Source organism: Corvus kubaryi, unplaced genomic scaffold, assembly GCF_017639235.1.
Source record: "Corvus kubaryi isolate FWS band 111438036 unplaced genomic scaffold, C.kubaryi_AGA036_p1.0 37396, whole genome shotgun sequence".
In the NCBI taxonomy this organism is placed as follows: domain Eukaryota; kingdom Metazoa; phylum Chordata; class Aves; order Passeriformes; family Corvidae; genus Corvus; species Corvus kubaryi.
The window spans coordinates 7,589,208-7,611,105 of NW_024581135.1; the positions used below are offsets into that span (position 1 = coordinate 7,589,208).

Genomic DNA, 21,898 nt, shown 5'->3' on the forward strand with positions numbered 1-21,898 from the left:
TATTTATCAGAATGTTGCCTGGAATAATATTTATCTGTATATATATTCACTGATACGTGCATGTGTGTACACATGTATGTGCACAGAGTCTTATTAAGGCACATTTGGATTTAAATTATTTGTTTTATTTGCATGAAATTTATGTGTAAATCTGAAAACAAATAGAAAAATACTGATGTAAATTTGCAAAATAACCTTTACAAACATGTTCCATAGTTTGATAACTCCTGATTTAATCTCACTCATCTAAAAAAAAAGATTTCTGTCAAATCCATTCTCCAGGACTCTTAAATGGCATAAAATTAAGCATGTGTACAAATACCTGAAAAATGAGAAACTCTAAAATTTTGTTTTTAAAAACAATTTTTAAAAAGATTGTTTTTTTCTACTCTAACAGTGAACTCGAAAGTCATGCACCAGTGCAGTTTTTTACCATTAGAAATAGGGCCACTGTGTTAAATTTAAATGGTAAAATTACATGGCATAGACCTGAATATGACTTATGTGACATTGCTGCAGTTTGGTAACCTTTGCTGTTTATCCAACCTTCAGTGAACGGCAGTGCTGTGTTGTCAAACAGATCTGTTCAGTAATGCTGAAATTGTCTGTTATGGGACCTTGCCAATATACTGGGAAATAAAAATACGTGTTAAAGTTGGGGTTTTTTTTAAGCAATCAGGGAAAGTATAACTTTGTTTCTGAGCAATGAAAAGGAAAAATTCCAGCAAACAGCTTTGTTATATCTGTAGAAAGTTCTATAGGTATGCGACATGTATAGCCTGTACTCATTTTTTATGTCCTTTTTTCTTGAGATATGTTGTTTTACTTGGTTGGGGTATTTTTCTTTAACAGGATAAGAATGGGAGACGTATTTTACTATCTTGTGACATTTCATTAAAGTTAGGATCAATAGGAATATGTGAAAATACCTTTTTGGCCATAAATGGCTGTGCCAGTGTTTATACAGACTTCTTGTGTTACATCATAGTAACCTGAGTACAGTCATGTTTATGCCTGCTGCTTTGTCATATTTTTCTGTCCTTGGCCTCACTTGCTTTAGTGAAATACTTCTAAGAATTTTCTTTAATTATGGCAAATGAGCTGTTGATTTCCTGTAGATGCTGATGGTGCATGGCCTCTCTGGAAATGAGCTGCTTGCTTTATTTCCGTGTAATCTCGCAGGCAGTCTTCAAGATACAGAGATAGCTTTTTCTAATCAGACAAAAATCTCATTAGCTTCAAGATGAGACTGGTGTGAGGAAAAGAAGACGTAGCATGGTGTGAGTAATGGGGCTTTGGTCCGATGAGGACATGAGGAACATAACTTGAAGTCACAGCAGAGCTATCGGTGAGCCTCAGCCCCCCCAAAAGGGTGTGAGACTCCTCTGGACAACCTTCTGTCTGGAGGGGAGATTTGCAGGGGAGGTTGGAGTCATATTTGATAAAGCAGCTGTTCATTAGCTGTTATCCTTAGGAGGTCACAGAAATCCCCACAGGTGGCTTTCTGTGGCTTTCATTTCCCTCTGTACTTCTGAGTCTCAAGATGCTTACTCACGTCTTGTCAGAACTTTGTTATTCTCCTTAGCTCTGCCAGGTATTTCTGCTGGGAGGAAAGAGTACAGTATTTTTACTTCTGAAACTTTGTTAGAAACAAACGATAAAAGATTGTGAACGCAGGATGAAAAGGGATAACAACTCTGAAATCCTGGGGCTCAGTGAAGTTGCCTCAGATGCTGGCACTATAGCTCTTCACCAAAGTGCCTTGCATTCAGCTCAGCTCCCAAAAGCCTAAGGTGCTCCCTTGCCTGCTGCAGCTTGTCTGTACATTGTGACTGCTCTTTTTTTTCACTTGCAAACCAGTTCTGTCATCCATTGTTGCTTTATTCAAGTCTCCCTCTGCCGCAGCTACTCAACAGCGTTTATGGCAGTATTTTCCAAGGCCTGCATTTTCCATAGTTTCTTTAATGTTGTGCACTGTGATAGCTTGCTTCCCTCCCCCGCCCCTGTTGAGTGCTACTATGTTAGCTAAAAAAACAGCAGATGGCCACAAATTTTTGCCTGTGCAGGTGCCACACTCTTTAGATCAGTTGTGCTGACCCATCTTTGCTTTTGTATTTATTACATGCAGGAATAATGCCCAAAGGTTTAAACTCATCTGCTGTGATTAGACCTTTAACAAGAGTTTCAGCAGAATGCTTTAGAAGTTAAGCTTTTACTTGTTTGTCTAGTGTAATAGAAGCTCATTGTCTTGGAGTAAATGTTACAAGGTACACTGCAAAATGAGTGGGAAGATGTGGAATGTATTCTTAATGCTGGCCATAATACATTCAATAGATTCCGTAAATGTTTCTGGTCCTTTTTTTTTTGTGAGTAGCTGGAAGTAAGGGTGTTGACAAAGCTGTTCCAAAATACCCCAAAAAACCAAAATCCAGTTCATGAATGGACACTTGCAGGTCCAGGGAAAAGATCTCTGGAGCACAAAAGCACAAATGTTTTGCAAGGCTAATAACCAGTCCGAGTGATCAACACTTCTCAGAATGACTTATATGTGCACATTTATTTTAGCTTATTTGCACTGAGGAGGGGTGGGTTTGGGTTTGTTTACAGTTTGGCTTTGCAAAAGGAGAGCTTTGTTCTTCTACCAGTGCAGCCCAAAGAAATAAAAATATGAAGACAGATTGTTCCCATATCCAAACCCTGCACCTGTTCTGAGCAGGGTAATTGCTAACAAGCTGCTCTCTTTTTAAAATGCCCGTTATCCATAGAGCTGGCAGAATCCTGCATTCCTCTGAAAGTGGCATTTTACAATGACTCTGAAAAGAAGTGCCAATGTTTTCATGAATAAAGATATTGACCGGGGAAAGCAATTGTGTGATCATAATCATTGAGACAAGAACTGTAGCAACAGGATCTTATAACACAGTGGATTGTAAAGGGAACATGAGAGATGAAAATGATAGGTACTTATGCAAATGGATGAGAACTATCCTGTGCCACTTTGTGGATCTGTCTCTGAGTCTCTCTTGCTATCTAGGCCATGGGATTAGTCAAAAACAGCTGGAAAGGAATGGACACAATCACTTAATCACAAAATCAGAAGGCTTGCTGGGGTAATTTCCCTTCAAATAACACACTGCAAACCCAAGGCAGGTAGTACTTAATATCAGTTGCAAGCCCAGCTCTATAAAGAGCTTTGGAAAGACTGCAATCTTTCTATTATAAGTGTATTGAGTCTGTCTTTTAAAACACCTGAAATGTGACATGAAATTATTTGTCTTTTTTTTTCATTTATCACCTTTTCTTCATGTTTGGGGAATGCAAATGGCAAGAGTTTAATGAAGTGATATTGTTGTGATTACATCTAAGCTGCAGAGTGAGACTCATTCTCATTCCTACTGCAAAGCAAATTACATTTGCTTTTCCTACTCTAATGCACTTTGCCCCTGAAATTCTTACCCAAATAAAGGGGGGGGGGGCCCGCGGCTGTGATTCTTCTTAGTGCTTTTCTCTGTAGGCTTTTCCCTGGTGGCAGAACAGCATAAAACAAAGAAAAAACCAAAGCAGATGATTCATTCAAGGCTTCAAAAGATGCCATGCTGGCAGAAACTGCTACAGCCCCAAACTGCTACAGCCCCAAATCTGCTACAGCCCCAACCTACTACAGCCCAAAGGTCCTTTGTCTGTCCTTGGTGCCTCAGCACAAGACCAGGAAAGCACCAGACACTGCTGCAGCTCAGTGCTGGTGGGTTTTGTGTTCCAAATACCCACAGGCGAGGGGAAAACACCAATGTGCATCTGCAGACCTGGACTGTCAGGCACATCAGCCTGGTAAAGTTCACTGCAGACTGTAGAAATTGTGGCAGAATCCCTGCTTTCAGTTCGAGCTGCACCCAGCAGAAGCAGTTAAAACTGCTTGAATTCTTGTTCTTAATTTTTACAGAGAAATGAGTATTTTCTGCATTTGGCTCATCCCACCCTTTGTCAGCTGGGTCGATGCAGCATGGGCAGGAGCTCTATGAGAAAAAGCAGTTTAGTTAAATGCCAGCTCTCAGGGTTAGCTTGTCTCAAGTTTGGGTTTCACTTCTTCTCCCAAAGGGGATGCTGCGTTTTAACTAACTGATGTCTTCTGGAAAAGCCTGGCAGAGGCACACTGTAGTCCTCAGGCTTAAGCCAGTGCCCTTCCACATCCTTGCTTCCACCAGGCATTCTCCTACTGCTTCTGGCAATATTTCCATGGTGGAAATTGTACTGTGGTTTACACAAATAGTCTTCCAAGAGAACTGGAAAAATGCTGTTAAGATAATTCAAAAACCTGACTTATTAATGCAGCATGCTATGCCAGTATTTTCTGATGTTTTGTTCTCTAACAACAACCTTAGTTGTACACACTTGCTGGAAAAATTATGTCTTAAAGACTTTTTATCCTCATTGATTAACAATAGAACTGTTTGACTCAATAAGCTTTAGGAAGGAAGCTATGACTTTTTTCCTGGTTATGCTGCTTACAAGAAAGATTGTAAGTTTATTCAAGTAGAAATATGGAAATACTTGAAAGTTTTTTGCCTTTTCTTCTACTACATCTCTTAATTCTGAGTGATTCTTTTTCTCAAATCAATATCCCCAATACTACTTAAAATATGCACTTGCATTTCTGTGTCAATGGATAAAAAATATTTCTATATGAAATAAACCTAATGGAATTTAGTTTCATTTTGTTATTTCTCTTGTAACAGGAACTTGGGTCAGGTCTTCTTGTTACAGTCTTGTGTAATACAGCCATTATGGAGGAAATTTTGTAGTTTTTTGTTCTAAAGATGAAAAATCCTTGTCAGAATCTGTATTTCATTCAAAAATAGAGAACAAAAACTCAGAACTACTGAATTGAGGCTACAGCGTTCTACAACAGGGCTAGAGTGTTGGTGTATCAGGGAAAAGTGACTGATGTGGACTTGTGCAAGGCTTTTGACACTGTCCCACATGACACCCTTGTCTCTAAGCTGCAGAGGCATGGATTTGACTGATGGTGCACAGGATAAGGAATTGGCTGGATGTTGCACTCAGAGAGCTGTGGCCACTGGCTCAATGTCCAAGTGGAGACCAGTGACAAGTGGGATTCCTCAGGGGTTGGTACTGGGACTGGTGCTGTTTAACATCCGTGTCAGGGACATGGACAGTGGGATCGAGAGCACCCTCAGCAAGTTCCCAATGACACCAAGTGGTGGATGCCCTGGAGAGAAGGGATGCCATGCAGAGGGACCCTGACAGGCTGGAGAGACAGGCCTGTGATGTGAATTCATCAAGTTCAACAAGGCCAAGTGCAAGGTCCCGCACGTGGGTTGTGGCAATTCCAAGCACAAATAAAGGCTGGACGGAGAATGGATTGACAGCAGCCCTGAGGAGGACTTGGAGGTGCTGGTGAATGAAAAGCTCAACACGAGCCAGCAATGTGCACCTGCAGCCCAGAAATCCAACTGCATCCTGGGCTGCACCCAAAGCTCTGTGGGCAGCAGGACGAGGGAAGGGACTCTGCCTCTATACCCTGCTCTGGTGAGACCCCACCTGCAGAGCTGCATCCAGCTCTGGGGCATCCAGTGTAGGAAGGGTGTGGACCCTGTTGGAAGGAGTCCAGAAGAGGTCACAAAGATGCTCAGAGGGCTGGAACACCTCTCCTGCAGAGACAGGCTGAGAGAGTTGGGACCGTTCAGCCTGGAGTAGCGAAAGCTCTGGGAAAACCTTACAGCAACTTCCAGTACCTAAAGGGTTTACAAGGGAGCTGGAGAGGGGCTTTTTACAAGGGCTTGTAGTGACAGGACAAGGGAGAATGGCTTTAAACTGAAAGGCTTATATTAGACAGAAGAAAAAATTCTTCACTGCTAGGGTGTGGCACTGGAACAGGTTCCCAGGAGAAGCTGTGGATTTCCTGGCTGTGTTCAAGGCCAGGCTGCTTTGAGCAACTTGGTCTAGTGGAAGGAGGCAGGGGGAGTGGACTGAGCTGATCTTTAAAGTCCCTTCCAACCCAAACCATTTTATGATTCTGTGCCATAGAATGTGATATTCAAAACCATGTCTTGCTGCCACTTAAAAAATTCTCATGCCTGTAGTGAATCAGTTCATCATCAGCCTGTAAGCTGTGTGTGGAGATGGGGTATATATTTAGAAAACAGCCTAGAAAAGGAGAGAGAAAGATGCTTCAGCCTATTTGAATTATATTTGTTTTGCATATTTGCTGGATATATTTTTTCTGCATTTCCCTCTGAAATACCTTGTATTGCAGTGGCGAGTGGGATTTAGCATAGAGGGGTGCAGAAGTGTTGAAATAACTCACGCTTTCCTTGGACAGCCTTAACCTCTCCTCCGTCCCACACCCAGTCTCTGCACTTTGTTTTAGCCTTTCTTTTGGTTACAGCTGCAGGATTTGCTATATCACACATATGTCCCATATATCACACTTCTATCACACGTGTAGTACACGCTTTTGTAAGACCAGTCTTTTAGGGGTCTTTTCAATAGAGATTGAATGGAGACAATCACAGAGCAGAAACTCTGGCCTTTGACCTTTGGTTGTACACACTGAGGTCCCTGATGGTGAGTGCTTGTAGGCTCTTGGTAAATGTGGTCTTTAGCATTTGGCAGCAGTAGGCATTAACGTTGGTGTACAGTGTTTTTGTGCATGCAGTGCTTTGTTTTTCTCTTTGTAGCTATGTTTTAGTAAGGTATTAATCACAAATTACATTCAGAAATATGTATTATTTGAGGATTGTTTTTGGCAACAATGCAATTAAATGGTTTGTGAAAAAGCTCCTATAAATAATGAGAAAACTCGCAATTGTATTATTCTTTGCACAGCCATTTTCTGATTCATTAGAGTCAGATTGTAAAATCTATAATAACATTATAGGTAGTGTCATATATAAACCACCATATTCAAGAGTTGGTATTTTTTCAAACCACATTAATAGAAGAGCCTGTTTAGAAGATTAAATCCTTAAATCTCCATCTGTGTCTGCTTTGGTGTTATGTGCCAGTTAGCAGATAGTTATGGGGAAACTGTATGGTGTCAAAAGCTTCTCATTGTATGGCTCTCTGTGATGTTTCCTCTTGAAGGCCTCTGTCTTCTTATCACAATCAGAATTCACAGCTTCTGTCTTGCCAGTGATACACAGTCCAAACATCTATTTAACTGCCTTTTGCTTATGGCCATTTTGAAAAGCAGCGCGAGGCTAAAAATATTTTATTGTTGAAGAACTGCAGCTTACACTATTTTAAAACTTTCTAGGTTACAGTCCAAGAGTTGCACTGGTTAGCATCAAAAAAGTTAATTGGAGATGCCCTCGATAGTGCTATGAATTCACTTTATTATAGTAATTTTTCTAATATTTCATCACATATTCTTTGTGTACAGTAACTTCATAAATGTCTTACAAGAACGTTGTCACTCAAAATCAAAACATCATCATGACCTTTAATAAATTCTAATATAATAATTTGATGCAACACGTAATTTTTATACAAATATTAAAACCAAATATCTTAATGGGAGACAAGTCCTTCTTTTTATGCCAGTCTCCAAGTTTTCAGCTGGCTGGAAGATCCGTTCTTTCTCACTCTGGGTACCAATAAGCTTTGTATGCTCAGTACTTGATTCATCTCTTTGATATTCTCCTTGCAAAAATTTGCAGAAGAATTTAAAATGAAGCTTTATTTTTAGAAACTGAACAATATTCATGTCTGCAGAGAAGAACCTTGTGAATAAAGAGGACTTGGTACATTTTTTAAAGGCATTCATCAAGCTGTCCAGCTTCTGTCATTTTAAGTCAGTTCTTTGGAATAGGGTTTCACGATGCTCTGAGGGAAACTACAGTTTTCTCACCACCACCTGGTTCTGTGAGCTGCTAGTTCTTGTTTTAAATTGGATTCTGTCAGGTGTCATTTAAATAAGGCTACTACTGTGATGTTTAGAATAAATTTGTATTTTCTACACTGTGCTATTAACACTTAAAAACAATTCTTACTTAAGGGAAGATAATGGCTTGGATCCGAGTTCACATTCAGGACACAGAAGGTCTGTATTTTTGGGGAAAGGCTGTGGATCCTTGCCATGTCAGCATGGCCAGGGATGTCCAGAAAAGATGGAACCACACATTGCTCATATCCTAGGGATCACCAAAGGGGCTCAGGAAGCAGTCATGCAGGCCTTGAAGACCTGTGTCTAAGGCTAATCAGGCTGTGGTAATTAGTATTTCATGAGGTGGGAAAATGAGGGAAGCAGGCAAGCTTGAAAGTGGTTGGGAAGCAGGGACAGTGGGGTGGGGAAAGGAGGCAGGTGCCAGGAGTTCCTGCTTACACCATTTTTTTCCCCTGAGTGATGAAGACAGGAGCCCTGAACTGTAATGAAAAACCCCACGGGTGTCTAAGATGTGTTGTTGGTTGTGGTAATCAGGTTCTTCCACATGGGGATCCCGGGAAAGCTGCGGAGTTCCGTGTGGGAGGGACAGGCCACAAGTCCTGGGCTGAAGCTGCCCTTGGTCACTTCTGTGTGCTGTAGTTGAACATCATCCATTGCCTGCACTGGGTCAGTATCAACACCCAGGTGGAGAGTTCTGTGATAATAAAAGGGTTCAACTATTCTGACAGGACTGGGTGGGCTGGCACCTCTCAGGTGAGGGAGCTGCTCCTGTGATGACCAGCCATGAGTAGGGGCTGCTCTGAGGAGACAGACTGGCTGCTTTTCCACTCTGGTGAGGCTAAAAATCTCAAAAATGAGCAATCTCAGCAGAGTGGGCAGGATGATGGGTCCAGTGGGTAGAAGACATGTTGGGGTGGGGGGGGAGGTTCCTTGCTGGGAGCTGTGATGGGCTGAGGACTGCTGTAAGAATTCCCTGTGGGATTGCTTTGAGATTATGTTGTGCAAGTCCCCTTCTATTTCCTGGAAAAGAGGACCAGGGAGAGAAGCCGTCTTTTACAGGTAGAAATAAACAGGCAAGGGGTTAAAAAAACAACATTAAGAAGTTAAAGAAACTATTGCTGCTGTGGGTGATGTGTGATGCTGAGGTGGTGCATGTGAGACAAAAAGGCACAAGAACATTGCCACTTTCTGTTAAGACTTCTCCATTTCACACTCATTATAACCCAGAAATGCAAAATGAAATAATGTGTATGTGAAAAAATTATACCATACTTTTAGAAGCTTGTAAGACATAACAGGAGGTGTTTTTTGGGGGTTTTTGGGCAGTCTTACAATAGCATTTAATTTTGGGATACTAAAGGCACGTATAATTATGGGAGAGAAACATTTCTGCTTGCCAAATCTAGATAGAAAAAATATTGTTTTCTGTGAGAGAAGGTCAAGGTTGTAAGAAACAACTGCACTAGTTTTGTCATTGTGTTGTTAGATGTTTATGTGCTGTTTGGTCTCAAACTGTACCATGAACATGGGCAATGCATTGCTATTATTGAAAAAATGTAAATGGTGCCTGGCAGGAGTTAAACATGTAACCACAGAGGTTGTAGGCTTAAGTGCACTGGTAGTTACAGAAGCATTCATTTAACATTTGTTATAAGCTACTGTTGTTTTTTTATAACTAATAGGGGAGCAGTTTACAGTTGATCTACTGCGTAGACAAAAAGAGCTTGTAGCTTCAGATGGAATATTTGCAGCCTCAGGCAGTTTTTGCTAATGCTTTCTATTACAAATAAGTTTAATAGTGTGCATTAAAAAGGATGTGTATTTAAACCTTTATGGTCCATACCATGTTAGGTAGAATTACAGTAAATTGCTACATTTCATTTCTGTAATTATCTTACAAACTGCTAGTTGATATTGTCCTGAAGTTTATGTGCAGGACATTTTAACACCAGTTGTATTTTGGACAGCTTGCATAAGACCATTTCATTGTCTCTCAGGGGTCTAAAATCACATATATATATATTTAAAAAAAAGAAAGATATCTATTAAGAAAGCATGAGAGTCACACACCTTTGGATGACTCTGTGTACTGTGGAGAACGGAGGGATCATGATCACCTCCCGTGCTGTGGTTATGAGTGTGCACAGAGCAATTTTCCTATCGCTAATAGTTCTGGAAATGTATGTTTATGAAACGTGGTCTTTTCCTTTTATTTCATTTTTTTCCATTCCTGTAGGAACTTGGAAGTAACAGCCCTCCGCAGAGGAACTGGAAGGGAATTGCTATTGCGCTGCTGGTGATTCTAGTTGTTTGTTCACTCATCACTATGTCAGTCATTCTTTTAACCCCAGGTAACCTACTTCTTTATTTTATTTTATTAAAAGTGTATGATTTATAATGCAGTCATCAAAAGCAACAAATGTTAAAGTGTCTCTTGCCTTTAAGCATTTTTAACTTGTGGCTATTGTAAATTTGGTGCCCGTAGGGACTTGGGAGCTACTGGAGGCCTTGTGGAGCAGAAGTGTTTGGGGTTGGCAATAGGGCCTTGAGAGGGCTACCTCTCAAGTCCTTGTGAGCTTCAGCAGGTGTGACCTGACTTCAAGATTTTGTTGTTGGTTTTTGGTGTAATTTCAGATTCACAAATGAGCTAAGAGAAAATTGTATGCCATGGAAAACTGATTCTGAGAATGAAACTTCTCACTGAATCACAAGCATGCATCTTCCATATGTACATGCACAAGCTTCTTCCCTTTTCTTTCTTTCAGCAATAAAGAGGGGAAGGTAATGGTTCAGCCACACACAAAAAAAAAAAAAAGGGGGAGAGGGCAAGAAGTAGACAAAAAGAGCAAACACTGCACAAGTTTTAAAGAAAAAAAAATCTTTGAATCCTTTTGCCAGTTTTGAAGTTACAGTGTAAAGTACCTGATTTGCATGGCATGCCTAGATAGTAAATATTGGTCTGCAAATATTCTGCTGTTGAAGTGCTCAGTTTGTGTAAACCAGAAAGTTAATGAAGCTCTTTTTAGTTAAATAATGGTTCCAGACTGTTCGGCCACGGGATGAAATCCTCGCGGGAAGGTGGCTGAGTCTGTGCATGAGCAAGTACAGCAGCAGAGTGCTGCTGCTTTAAAGGAAGGTGGTGAGGCTGAATGGTAAAGGATCAAAAAGTTGTGCTTGTCAGAGGGGATGAGACAGCTGGAAAGGGCATGCAGGAACACTCTGGATAGTCTGCTTCCTCTGTTATGTATAAATATCTACTTCCTTATGTGTGGTGCTGTCCAAGATGACTGTTTGCTTATTTCCACTTAGATCATGTTGAGAAAAATAAAAGCAAAGTTGTGCTGCTGTAGTCTCAGTGTACAGGAGCTTCTTCAGAAAATAAAAAAAAAGAGATTTTGAGGACAAATGGTAGTGTATCCTGGAACACTTCAAGACAGAAGACTGTTTTTTGTTTCAAGGAGAGGTAGCTTTTTTTTGCAGAGCTGTAAAATATCAAGTGTTTGCTGGAATGTACAGCTATCAGTTGTGGCTCTTTTATCTATATAGAATTATTAATGATGTAAAAACATAAATTGAAGTCTTTGAAAGCACTCATGGAAAAAGAATAAACAACCTAGGGGAATGTTAACTTTCTAAAAAAAAATGTTAAAAAAGCTCAGTGAATTACAACATCTCTGAGGCTGTTTCAAAATCCAGAGATCTTCCTTGAAAACTTGTGTAAGCTGGGACCTACATTTCAGTTCAAGTCATGCGAGTGAAAACTAGTTCTGTCAGCTCAGATGCTCTAAGATATCCCATAGAGACTGCAAAGCTTGATATAAATAAAAACCTTTCTCCCAGAACGATCTAGGTCTGTAAAACTGGGCTTTCTTGTGAGTTGGAAATGCTTACCATGGAAAGCTTTGGAAGTACATTGTTGGATAGATATTTCCCCTGTTTTAGCCCTAATCAGTGCTGTTCTCCCTTTACTTTCATTATTAATTTGTTTGATTATTATTAATACAGTGTGGGCAGAAGGTATTTTGCTACTCTGTTGGTCTGCTGGCAGGTACTAAGCACTATAGCTGAAGCTATTTTATCATGAATATGTGTTGAGATCACTTTGGGATGTCCAGTATTTGAGGGGAGGAAAAAAGTTGGAGACCCCCTCACATGTGGCTATTGTGAGGTGCTCACTTGATGCTAATTTTTTATTACAAATATTTGGGTTTGAAAATGCTTCTCATAAAATATAATAGGTCTGAATGAAGATATTCAGTGCAAATGTCCTTTGTTACCTTGGGATGTTTCAGTGTTCATTTCTAGGACTATTTTGAGCATCAGAGTGTTCTCTCCCTATTTAGTTCTGCCTGTACGGATGGGTGCTTTTTAGATTTCATGTGAATTCCCCTAAACACTGTACATCATGCTGCTTCTTTTTATGGAAATGATGATAATTTCAGATGGTCATTGCTCACAAGCCTGATTGTTTCACTGGTATTTTTTTGGAGGCAAAAGTGTATTTACTGATATGCCAAACACAACAGCAACGATCTCTTTTGCTTGCAATTATTTACACATTGTTTTGTCCACAATATAAGAAACTCTTAGGTCTATGTACACTCACAGTTGTCATTTGAACTCTCTCAAATTTTGAGCAACAACCTTCCTGCCTTTTAATAGAGGGATCAATGCTTCCAAATGGGATAGCAAGTTTTTAAAATAAAGTGTAATTCATATGCAAAAGGCTTCAAAGAGGCTTTAGCTTCCACTTGAATATAATTTCCACAGAAATGATATTAAAACTAAAAGGAAATTCATGATTTTTTTTTATTATCTTATATTACATGAAATATAACTTGACTATACAATACTAAGCAGGATCTCTGTTGAAATAAGAGATGTATTTTGACCTATTAATATCTTAGCTTCTTTTCAAATCTGAAACCTCTGTGTTGCAATTCTGGTTGTGGTTTTAGTAAACTGTACCAACAATATTAGTAACATTTTTGATCGTTTTATCTTGCTTCTCATCTGTGACAAACCTCAGAATCTTTATAAATGTCTTAGTGCTCTCAGCACAGAGATGGAAAAGTGGAAGACCAGATCATCCAGTGATGTAAAACATTAGTGGCAGAGTCTAAAGGAACTCTCAACCCAGTAACCACTTGTTGGGGCTCAGCAGCTCTTTGTGAGCCCCCTTGGACTAAGGAGTACATTAAATAAACCCCACTGCTCCCAGCAAGTGGAAATTGCTACACTGCTCCATATCTGGGGGTAGAAGGCTTGCAGGCAAATATCCCTGCTGGTTTTCTTCAAAGTCAGATAAGTGCAATGATAAAGAAAGTGCACAGAGATGCCAAACAATGAGGTTACCCTTGTTAAAGCAGGGGACTGGAATGGAAGAACTTGGAAGTTTCAGAATAGGAGCCTGTTTGTCCTCTGGGGCAACTGAATTATCAATCTAGTGATTTTTTTTTCAATATTTGGAGTGGATTGCTGGTGAAGTATTTAAGAGAAAACAAAAGAAAATACCTTGGGAATAATCTTTTAAATATAGCTTTATACTGGGAATTAGTGGCCAGTATGGAAATGCCTGTCCATGAGATGCCATCATTTGGTTTGTATGTCAGTAGAAATATTACACAGGTCCCGTTCTTCTTCTGCTTTTATTCTGTTTCATGGTTTTGAGATTTCATCACACACCTTCATGTACTGAAGCAGTCATAGGTGGATTTTTAGAGATCAGTGACTTTAAATCATTCCTGCCTTTGAATCAACTTGTTTTTGCTTTGCATCATGACAGTATGTTCCACGTTGTAGGAATCATGTGAAGACCTATCTGACCAACCACTGTCGATCTGTATTTCAAAACTGACAGATGCTCAGCTGGAAGTATTAGCAGCTGAAAGCTTTTATATGAGAAGTCACTTAAGAGCAGCTTAAGAGTTGTATGGATGTGGCCACCCTTCTAGAGGTGTTTTGCCACACTTAAGGCTGTTTTTTCATTTTGGGACTGACAGTAGTTCTACCTTCGTGTTAACTTACAGTTTCTGAAGGTGTGGAAGACTCAAATGCTTTTTCTAGGACTCCCTTACTGAGATGTTGATGTTGGCACTTAAACCATGCTTGCTGATATGTGCACTTACTGTTGAGCAAAGTGACACCTACCTCTCATCATAGACTCAAAAAAACTCACACATGATGGAAAAAAAAGGAAACCTTTTCAGAAAAATTACTTTAGAGAACATTTAGGTCAGACAAACTGTCAGAAAATGCTTTTTGTGGAAAGGGTTGAGTAAAATCAAGCTCTGGGAAGAGAATCCATTTGGATTATGTCCAGTAGATAAACTGTTCAGGGTTAGGACTGACCTTTCCATACCTTCTCTCATACTACTCTTACAGGAAAAGAAAGCAAACTACTTTTTTTTTTTTTTTTTGGGATGTGGATATTCATTGCAAGAAGACACAGGTTTCTGTTCAATTCTGTATAGGCTCCCTGTAACTACTGTAAATTGGCAGGCAGCTTTTGGTATCTGACTATTTTCTGACAGGTTTTCTTCCTTTGTCATGCAAACACAAAGTGAGCTATACAAATTCCCAGTTACACAATTTACTAGTGGTTTTTTTCCACTTTTCAGATGGCATTTAACATCAAGCCTTCATCCTAATTTCTAGCTTAAAAAACTTTTTTTTTCCTTAGAAAATTCAGTAGGGAGCTTCAGTTAATGGCATACTATAGTACATAATTATTAGTTTTATTTCCTAAGTTAGAAGGCAAATTTTATGAGGTGTTTTGGCTACATTTAACCTGCAAAAATAATATCCCATAAGCTCGTGAAAAGTAGCAAGGCCATTAATTTCTACTTCTGCAGTCTTCTAGTTTAGTAAGCACAAACAAGTTTGTCATTTTGAATTAATACATGCCAGTATTTGAACTGTTTTTAGTTGGATGTACAGTTAAGAAGTAGTAATTTAGTTTTTAACATTTGATTTTGTTTATATCTTCTGTAATCTGTGTCATTTGCTATACATAAATACATATAATTTCAGACCGAAATACAGAAATCTGTGACAGATAGTGTGAGGACATTGGAAATAACATTCCTTCAAGAATAGTTCAATAAAATTTACAATGGAAATGAAAAAGTAGGCTGTTTTGTAATGTAAAAAATACAAAGTAGCAAAAGGAAGTCTTTAAAATAAAACAAGTACATCCTAGAATCAAAGTTTGGGTTGGAAGGGACGTTAATGATCACCTCATTCCAACCCCCCTGCAATGGGCAGGGAGACCTTCCACTATCTCAGGTGGCTCCAAGCCATGTCCAGCCTGGTTCTGAACACTTCCAGGCATGGGGCAGCCACAGCTTCTCTGGGCACCCTGTGCCAAGGCCTCACCACCCTCACAGGGAAGAATTTCTTCCTAACACCTAATCTAAACCTGCCCTCTGTCAGTCTCAAGCCATTCTCCCTTGTCCTGTCACTCCACACCCTTTTAAAAAGTCCCTCTCCAGCTTTCTTGGAGCCCCCTAAGGTGTCACTGGAGCCTTCTCGTCTCCAGGCTGAACAGTCTCAGATCTCTCCCTGTCTCCATAGCAGAGATGCTCCAGCCCTGAGCATCTTTTTGGCCTCCTCTGGACCTGCTCCAACAGGTCCATGTCCTTGTCACTTGGAGAAGGAAGTTACCAACAATGCATCCCAGGAACCTTCTGGGTTGGTTATCCCCAGCGGTGCTGTCACCCCATGAGGTGTTGGGGTGGTTGAAGTCACCCACAAGGACCAGAGCTTGTGGGTGTGAGGACACTCCCCCCTGTCTTCCTGACTGGGTGGCCTGTAACAGCCCCCCACTATAATGTCACCTGTCCCTGCCCTCCCTTTAATCCTGACATGTAAGGTCAGCTCCTCATCCATCCTCAGGTGCAGCTCTGTGCATTCCAGCTGGTCGCTGACACACAGGGCCACCCCTCCTGTTCTCCCCTGTCTGTGAGTATAAACATAGTGAAGTACAACTAATTTGTGCTTCTGCTCCATAAAGATTAACCCAGTAGAGTGTTCTGAGGGTTCCCATGATACGTAATTCATCTTGTTATAGATAAACTGGGCATCTGAGATCTTGACAGAGTGGAAGGGTAGAGTTAAGGGTTACAAACAGGGCTCTCTTTTGGTAAAAAAAAAAAAAGTTACTTTTCAAACACCTAGTAAAGTTGCTTGAAGATGCCATTTTTTTCAGTTTAGAAATGCTAACAGTAATTTGAAAACTTAAAATCCAATATATATCAAGATTTCTTGCCAGGGATGTGATAGAAGACAGAAAGCAGAGCTGGTGTTGCTTTCTTCTCTGATAGCCTCTCTGTACTCAGCTGATGTATTGGTTTTAGTGATTTTTATTTAAGCAGTTGGAAAAAAATCTGTCATAGGTAAGGCAATCTTTGGCAACATAACAGCTTGTGGGAACTTGATTGCTAGTTGGCAGACTGGCAGGAAATGAAGGGTTACATCACAATAAGTATAAACAGACTCAGGTAAGGTTAGAAGGGAAACCCCTTCGGAATAAACAGCATCAGGACCAGGGTGTGTTGAATCCAAACAGGAAATGGAAAACAGGTTGTCGTGGGTAGGTTGTCAACAAGGTTGTGGAGAAAGGGGATAATGGGCATGTGAAGAGCCCAGGATTTGATAATGTTAAGTCAAAAGCAGTGTTTTGAAGACACAAGAATGTAGTTGTGGAGCTGAATAGAGCACACATAACAACATGTGCTTACTCTGAAGATAAAAACACAGTGTGTGGCAGGAGCAAGAGCTAACAAGGTCCCACGATGTATAAACAGAGGGATTAGGTATAAATCAAGAGAGATAATGTTGCTCTGCTGTAAAGCTCCAGTAAGACTGCAAGTGGAATATTGTGTCCCATGCTGGACTGGCAGATGAATAAAAAAAAAAAAAAAACAAAACAACCCAAACAGGCTATTTTGATCCCTGGAAGGTAGGAAGAGGGCAAAACCTTATTTAAGGATTAGAATGTTTGTCTTGTGAGAGAGGATTTGGACAACTGTGCGTGCTTAGCCTTATAAGACATGAAGTGCAAGAAGAGTTGATTACAGTGGGTGAGTGCTTCCCGAGGCCTTGCTGCGACCTGGGAGGGAGGAACATGCAAAATGCAGCAGAGCTGTGGTGTGAGCAGCTGTGATGGCCTTGTGTCTATTGTAAATTCATGATGTGCATTAAAAGGGAGATTCTCTTCAGTACACCAAGGATGTACCTTATTAATACCAGCTGAAGTGACTGCAGCCAGCAGTGCTGCCATTTAAAGGCAAAAATATCATATTGCTGTTGATTCCAGTAAGCTTTCAGCTGGCCCTCTTATTGAGAAATTTGGCTTAATAAAGACCAGTAACAAAACTATTGATTGACTTTATTCTCTTTGAAGGGTCACATTTTCATCCAAAATGTATTACAGGATATGACCTTCACAAAGCAGGTTTCTTTGTTAGAAGTGTCCTGGTAACATAGTGGGTTAACACAAAGATCACAAGATTGCTGCTTGGCTGCTGTGATGCCAGAACCTCTTTTTTTATGTGTCTGTCATCAGAGTGCTCTTTAATATCAGTAAGGACAAAATCTGCCTAACACAAAGTTCCTCTCATGGAGAAGGTAGATGTCTGACACATTGGAAGGAAAAGCTCATAGAGTAGAGAAATAATGCAGTAATTTATGGTAACCTGCCCAATAATATAAAATCATTTTAGAAACCTGGCTGGGCATTGGACTCGTTGTGTGGGAGGTGCACAGGTGAATCTTTTTGCAAGGGCACAGGCAACAAACAGCACAGCTTTTGGCAGCTGCTGTTCTAAACAGCCTAAAGCAGTCAGGTGAAGTGCAAGCTGCTGCCAGCGATTATTCCTTGGAAACTTTGTGGGTTTGTCTTTTGACACTAAAACTTTGCTTTAATAGTAATGGTTCAACCCTACCCCTGTTAGTGCAGCAGTTTGCTATTGAATCTTTGCTGCTTATTTATTTAGCTTACAGCACAAGAACATGGATATTTAGCAGAGCTTATTTTTTAGTCTTCTGCAGTATGGAGATGATTTTAGATGCAGGAAAATTATTTTGTTTTATTTTGTTTTGTAAGTTAATGCTGGTTAATGTTCAGAAGCACAATGTTCCTGGGTTCTGTCATGTTTGGGAAAAAAGGCTTTTAGACAAGTTATGTTGTTGTTCTAGTGAATAGAAAAAAAGCACAGGCTATGAAATGTGCATGTAGAATTTTTTTTTTCATTTTACTTGGTTGAATAAGTGAAATTGGTTCCAAATTTATTTGCAGGAGTTTTTTACTTAGTTTCTCTCAGTTTAAGATACTCAGTATGGCCAACATCCTTTGACTGTCAGGAAATTTTGGTATCGGTTTTAATATTTTGTGGTGTGGGCTGTGGTAAGAAACAACTTTGCCACTACAGTCCCAATATAATAAATATCCAAGCACTACATCCTGCAGTTGTTCTGTCCAAAAGGTACCAATTTTTTGTTTCCTGAAGCTTTACTGAACAAAAACGATACTTTTTCTTGTGAAATAAAAATAAGAGCAAGGTATTGTTACCAATTTCAACAGGACTCCTGGTTCTATAATTCCATTGTTTTGCCAGCAACACTGAGTATATTGCTTTTAGTAAGTATCTAAAATGATCTTGTTGTGTTTGTTTTAGATGAACTCGCAAATTCATCAGAAAACAGATTATCCTTGGAAGATCTCTTCAGAAAAGAGTTCATAGTTCATAATCCAGAAGCCAAATGGATTAATGGTAAGTTTATAAGATCTAACATAATTTGAAACTAGGTAAAAAGTCTAAGTATTGAATGATATCATTATCCAGTCACTGACAAAAAGCAGTTAAAATTTCAAACCCTCTTGAAATTGGCCAGTGTCCCAGTTTTCCTTGTTGCTCTGAATCACATCTCTTTCATTAATTTTTGAAGTGGCTTTCTAATTTTAAAGCTCTTTCTAGTAGAAACCCAGGAAAATGATCTGTTCATGTTCCTGACTCAGTTGGAAGCACTGATGAAGAATTGTTTTTGAGAACTGGATCTTGTTTATGGATTCACAAGAAGATCAATTCTATTAATAGCTGAACTTTGGGATTTGAGAACTGGTTCTCTTCACATACAGAAAAGATTTTTGAGTATTTCAATATACTTGTACAGCTAATAGTTATTTTCTGATGTCTACAAATTGTATTGAGTGTTCTAATTCATTAAATGATTTGTACATGGCATGCAGATTCCTCCAAAATTAAGCAGTTTTAATGTAAAAAAGAAAACAAATTCAAACTCGTTTTCTCAACTCATTGACTTCCTTTTCTCTTGATGCTGTGCCTTGTTCACTTTCTTGCTGTTTGTAAGAAATGCACATGTAACGCAGTAGCAACTGCCTGGTTTGTGTCATCGTGGTCATCTTGGTGTTACTGCAGGTGACAGAATCAAAGGAATGACAACAGGATTCGTGCAAAACTGGGCATTGTTAAGGAGTGCTCTGTGCAAGGCAGGAGTTTGGCAGTCTGGTGGCTGTGTATGTAAATTCAGAATGACTCTGCATGGGAAATAATGCAATTATTTCAATTATATCAACTTGGGCATTCAAGTATAACTAGAACTGCTTTTCTTTAGTAGGGACCTGTGTGATTGAACTGTTGCTTTATGATAAACTCTGAAGAATGAAAGGGGTGTAACAAAGATAAGTGCATTTAAAGGCAAAAGCATAAAAAAGAGAAAAGTATGGTTAATATTTTTTTTCCTGCACCTGCTCTGGTGTTGTTTGTTCTCTAGTAGTTTAGGGCTAAGACAAGGGACACTCAGTTTAGTTCCCTGCCACTCCCTTTCCCCAGCTACTCCAATGACATCTTTCTGCTGAGTTGCCCTTGATTTCTTCTTTAGACTGGTTTCTGTGCAAAAAAATCTGATACTGGGTAAAGCTGGAACAGATCTTTTGCCAAGAGGAGCAGTTTCTTGTGTTCGGCAGAAAACTGTTTTCCTGTTAAGACTATTTGCTAATTAAATCCTAAAGCAGTTTTTAAATTTGCTATTCTCTGTTAAATTCACAAAACAGCTGCCTTTGACCCCACCCTATCTGAAAAACACTGGTCCTAATTGTCAAGTAAAGTTACCACAGACCCAGTATTGCAAACGAAAGTGGTCACTAAAAGCACGTAAGTACGTAGTGGAAGAAGATCTTTGTGCTGGTTCCATCTATTGCTCTTGTTACTTAAAAAATCCATGAGATTATTCTCCTAAGAACTCTAGTAGTTTTTCATAACATGTGCATAATATTCTGGGCATAAAAATAGTACTAATTTCAAAACCCAGGACAATAAAACTAAAAGGCTGTGGATGGAGTTATATTAAATATTGTTGATGCTATAAAACATGTAGTTTATTGTAATTTTTACCTCTGTTCTACAGCCTGTAATAAAAGCAAAGTTCTTTTATGAGTTTTCCAGATGTGGTAAAAAGAAATGTAGAATTTGATGCTAAGCCCTTGCTTGGATACAGGTTTCTTCTGTGGTCTTCAAAATCCATCTTAAAAAGCTCATCAAAAGTGGAATATAATTTTATTATAATTTATAGTATCTTGCAAAAAATATAATTTGTTTTATTATCATGCAAAAAATTGTTTTAACAATCCAGTCTAAAAGCTATGAGATTGTGCAGTTACAAACTTTTCCATCTCTTGAGAATAATATTAGAAATGCTATTTAATGAAGATAGGCCCTGTGTTTTATTAACAGTACATTTGTACTAATATCCAGTCTTTCTGCAGTGATGGTTTTCTGAGTCAGTGTGAACATTTCTAAGCTTGCAGTTAGGTGTTTTCTCGTATTCATTTGCCAAAGAAACAATGAAGTCCAATAGTACAAAAAAAAGGGGTTGAAAAAAAGACATTTCGCTTATTAGAGTATGTGTGTGTATGACAATTAAAGAAAAAGTAGGGGTAATTAAGGATCTATGAATTGTTTAGTATTTTTGATAGATATGAAAAAACGTACGTATAGGTTTTGGGGTTTTTTACATTTTCTTTGAAAAGAGCCAGTATAGTTAATGAAATCAGTATCTTGGATAATAAAAAACCCCAAGGAATAGTCCTGCAAAGTAGCATTTCTGCTTCCTGCTCCTATTTTTATTTTTTAAGACTTTCTTTCCTGATGCTGTGGCATTGCAGTGATGGCATTATATGCATGGAGAGTGAAATATGTAACTTCATATTCAGACTCATTTCTGAGGAGATGGAGGGGAGCATTTGGCACTTTCTTTGGATATTGGCAGGGTAAGTGAACTCTGCACAGGATGATTTTAGCAGAAAATAAATAGCTACTTACTACTTTTTGCTCCTCTTGGAATAGGATAATTTGTATCTATCTGAAAGTTTTATCATCTTTGCCTCCTGGGAAGGGGCAGGAAAAGAGATCGAAAAAGTGGTTCCTGCTGTAAGCAGTTTCTTTGGGATCTGGAGCATGTTTTCTAGAAAAACAAAAAGAAAGATTTAAGGTTTTCAAGTGGTAGATGAACCACTGTGTCCTTAGGTAAGGCCTGGTGTTTAACTGCTGCCCTTTAATGAAACTTTCCCTACTGATATTTGAATTTTTCTGACATTATCTTCCGAGTACATTATTTCTTCCTTGTTTGAAAGCTCCTTCACTACAAAATCCATCCCCATGTAGCTATTTCTAGACTGCTCTTTAATAAGAGAAGCCTTTAAATGCAGAAGTTTTTACAGTCCATTTCCTTTTCTGCTTGAAACTGAGTCCACAATTTTATGTGCTTGCCACCAAAGTTAATAATTATGCAAATGTCTAAAGTTGGAGAGGAAATGCTTGTCTTTATCTGAGATAATCAGCTGTTGCTGAAGAAAATAAAAGAAACACTATGAACTAGTTTTAGAAGTGACAAAATATATTCCCATTTTTTATAATTTGTGAAGATGTACCTGTGCAGATATCATTCAGATTTCTTCCTCCTTTCTTTTTC

The 21,898-nt window shown here is 39.2% G+C and overlaps 1 protein-coding gene across 3 annotated transcripts in view; it reads left to right on the forward strand.

Moving 5' to 3' along the window:
- Positions 1-21,898, forward strand: part of DPP10 (dipeptidyl peptidase like 10) — a 454,002-nt gene that overhangs the window by 239,784 nt on the left and 192,320 nt on the right. For all 3 annotated transcript variants that reach the window (XM_042040820.1, XM_042040819.1, XM_042040821.1), the window contains exons 2-3: positions 10,143-10,257; positions 18,586-18,681. In XM_042040820.1, coding sequence (XP_041896754.1) covers positions 10,143-10,257; positions 18,586-18,681 — 211 coding nt within the window. The remainder of the gene's footprint in view (positions 1-10,142; positions 10,258-18,585; positions 18,682-21,898) is intronic.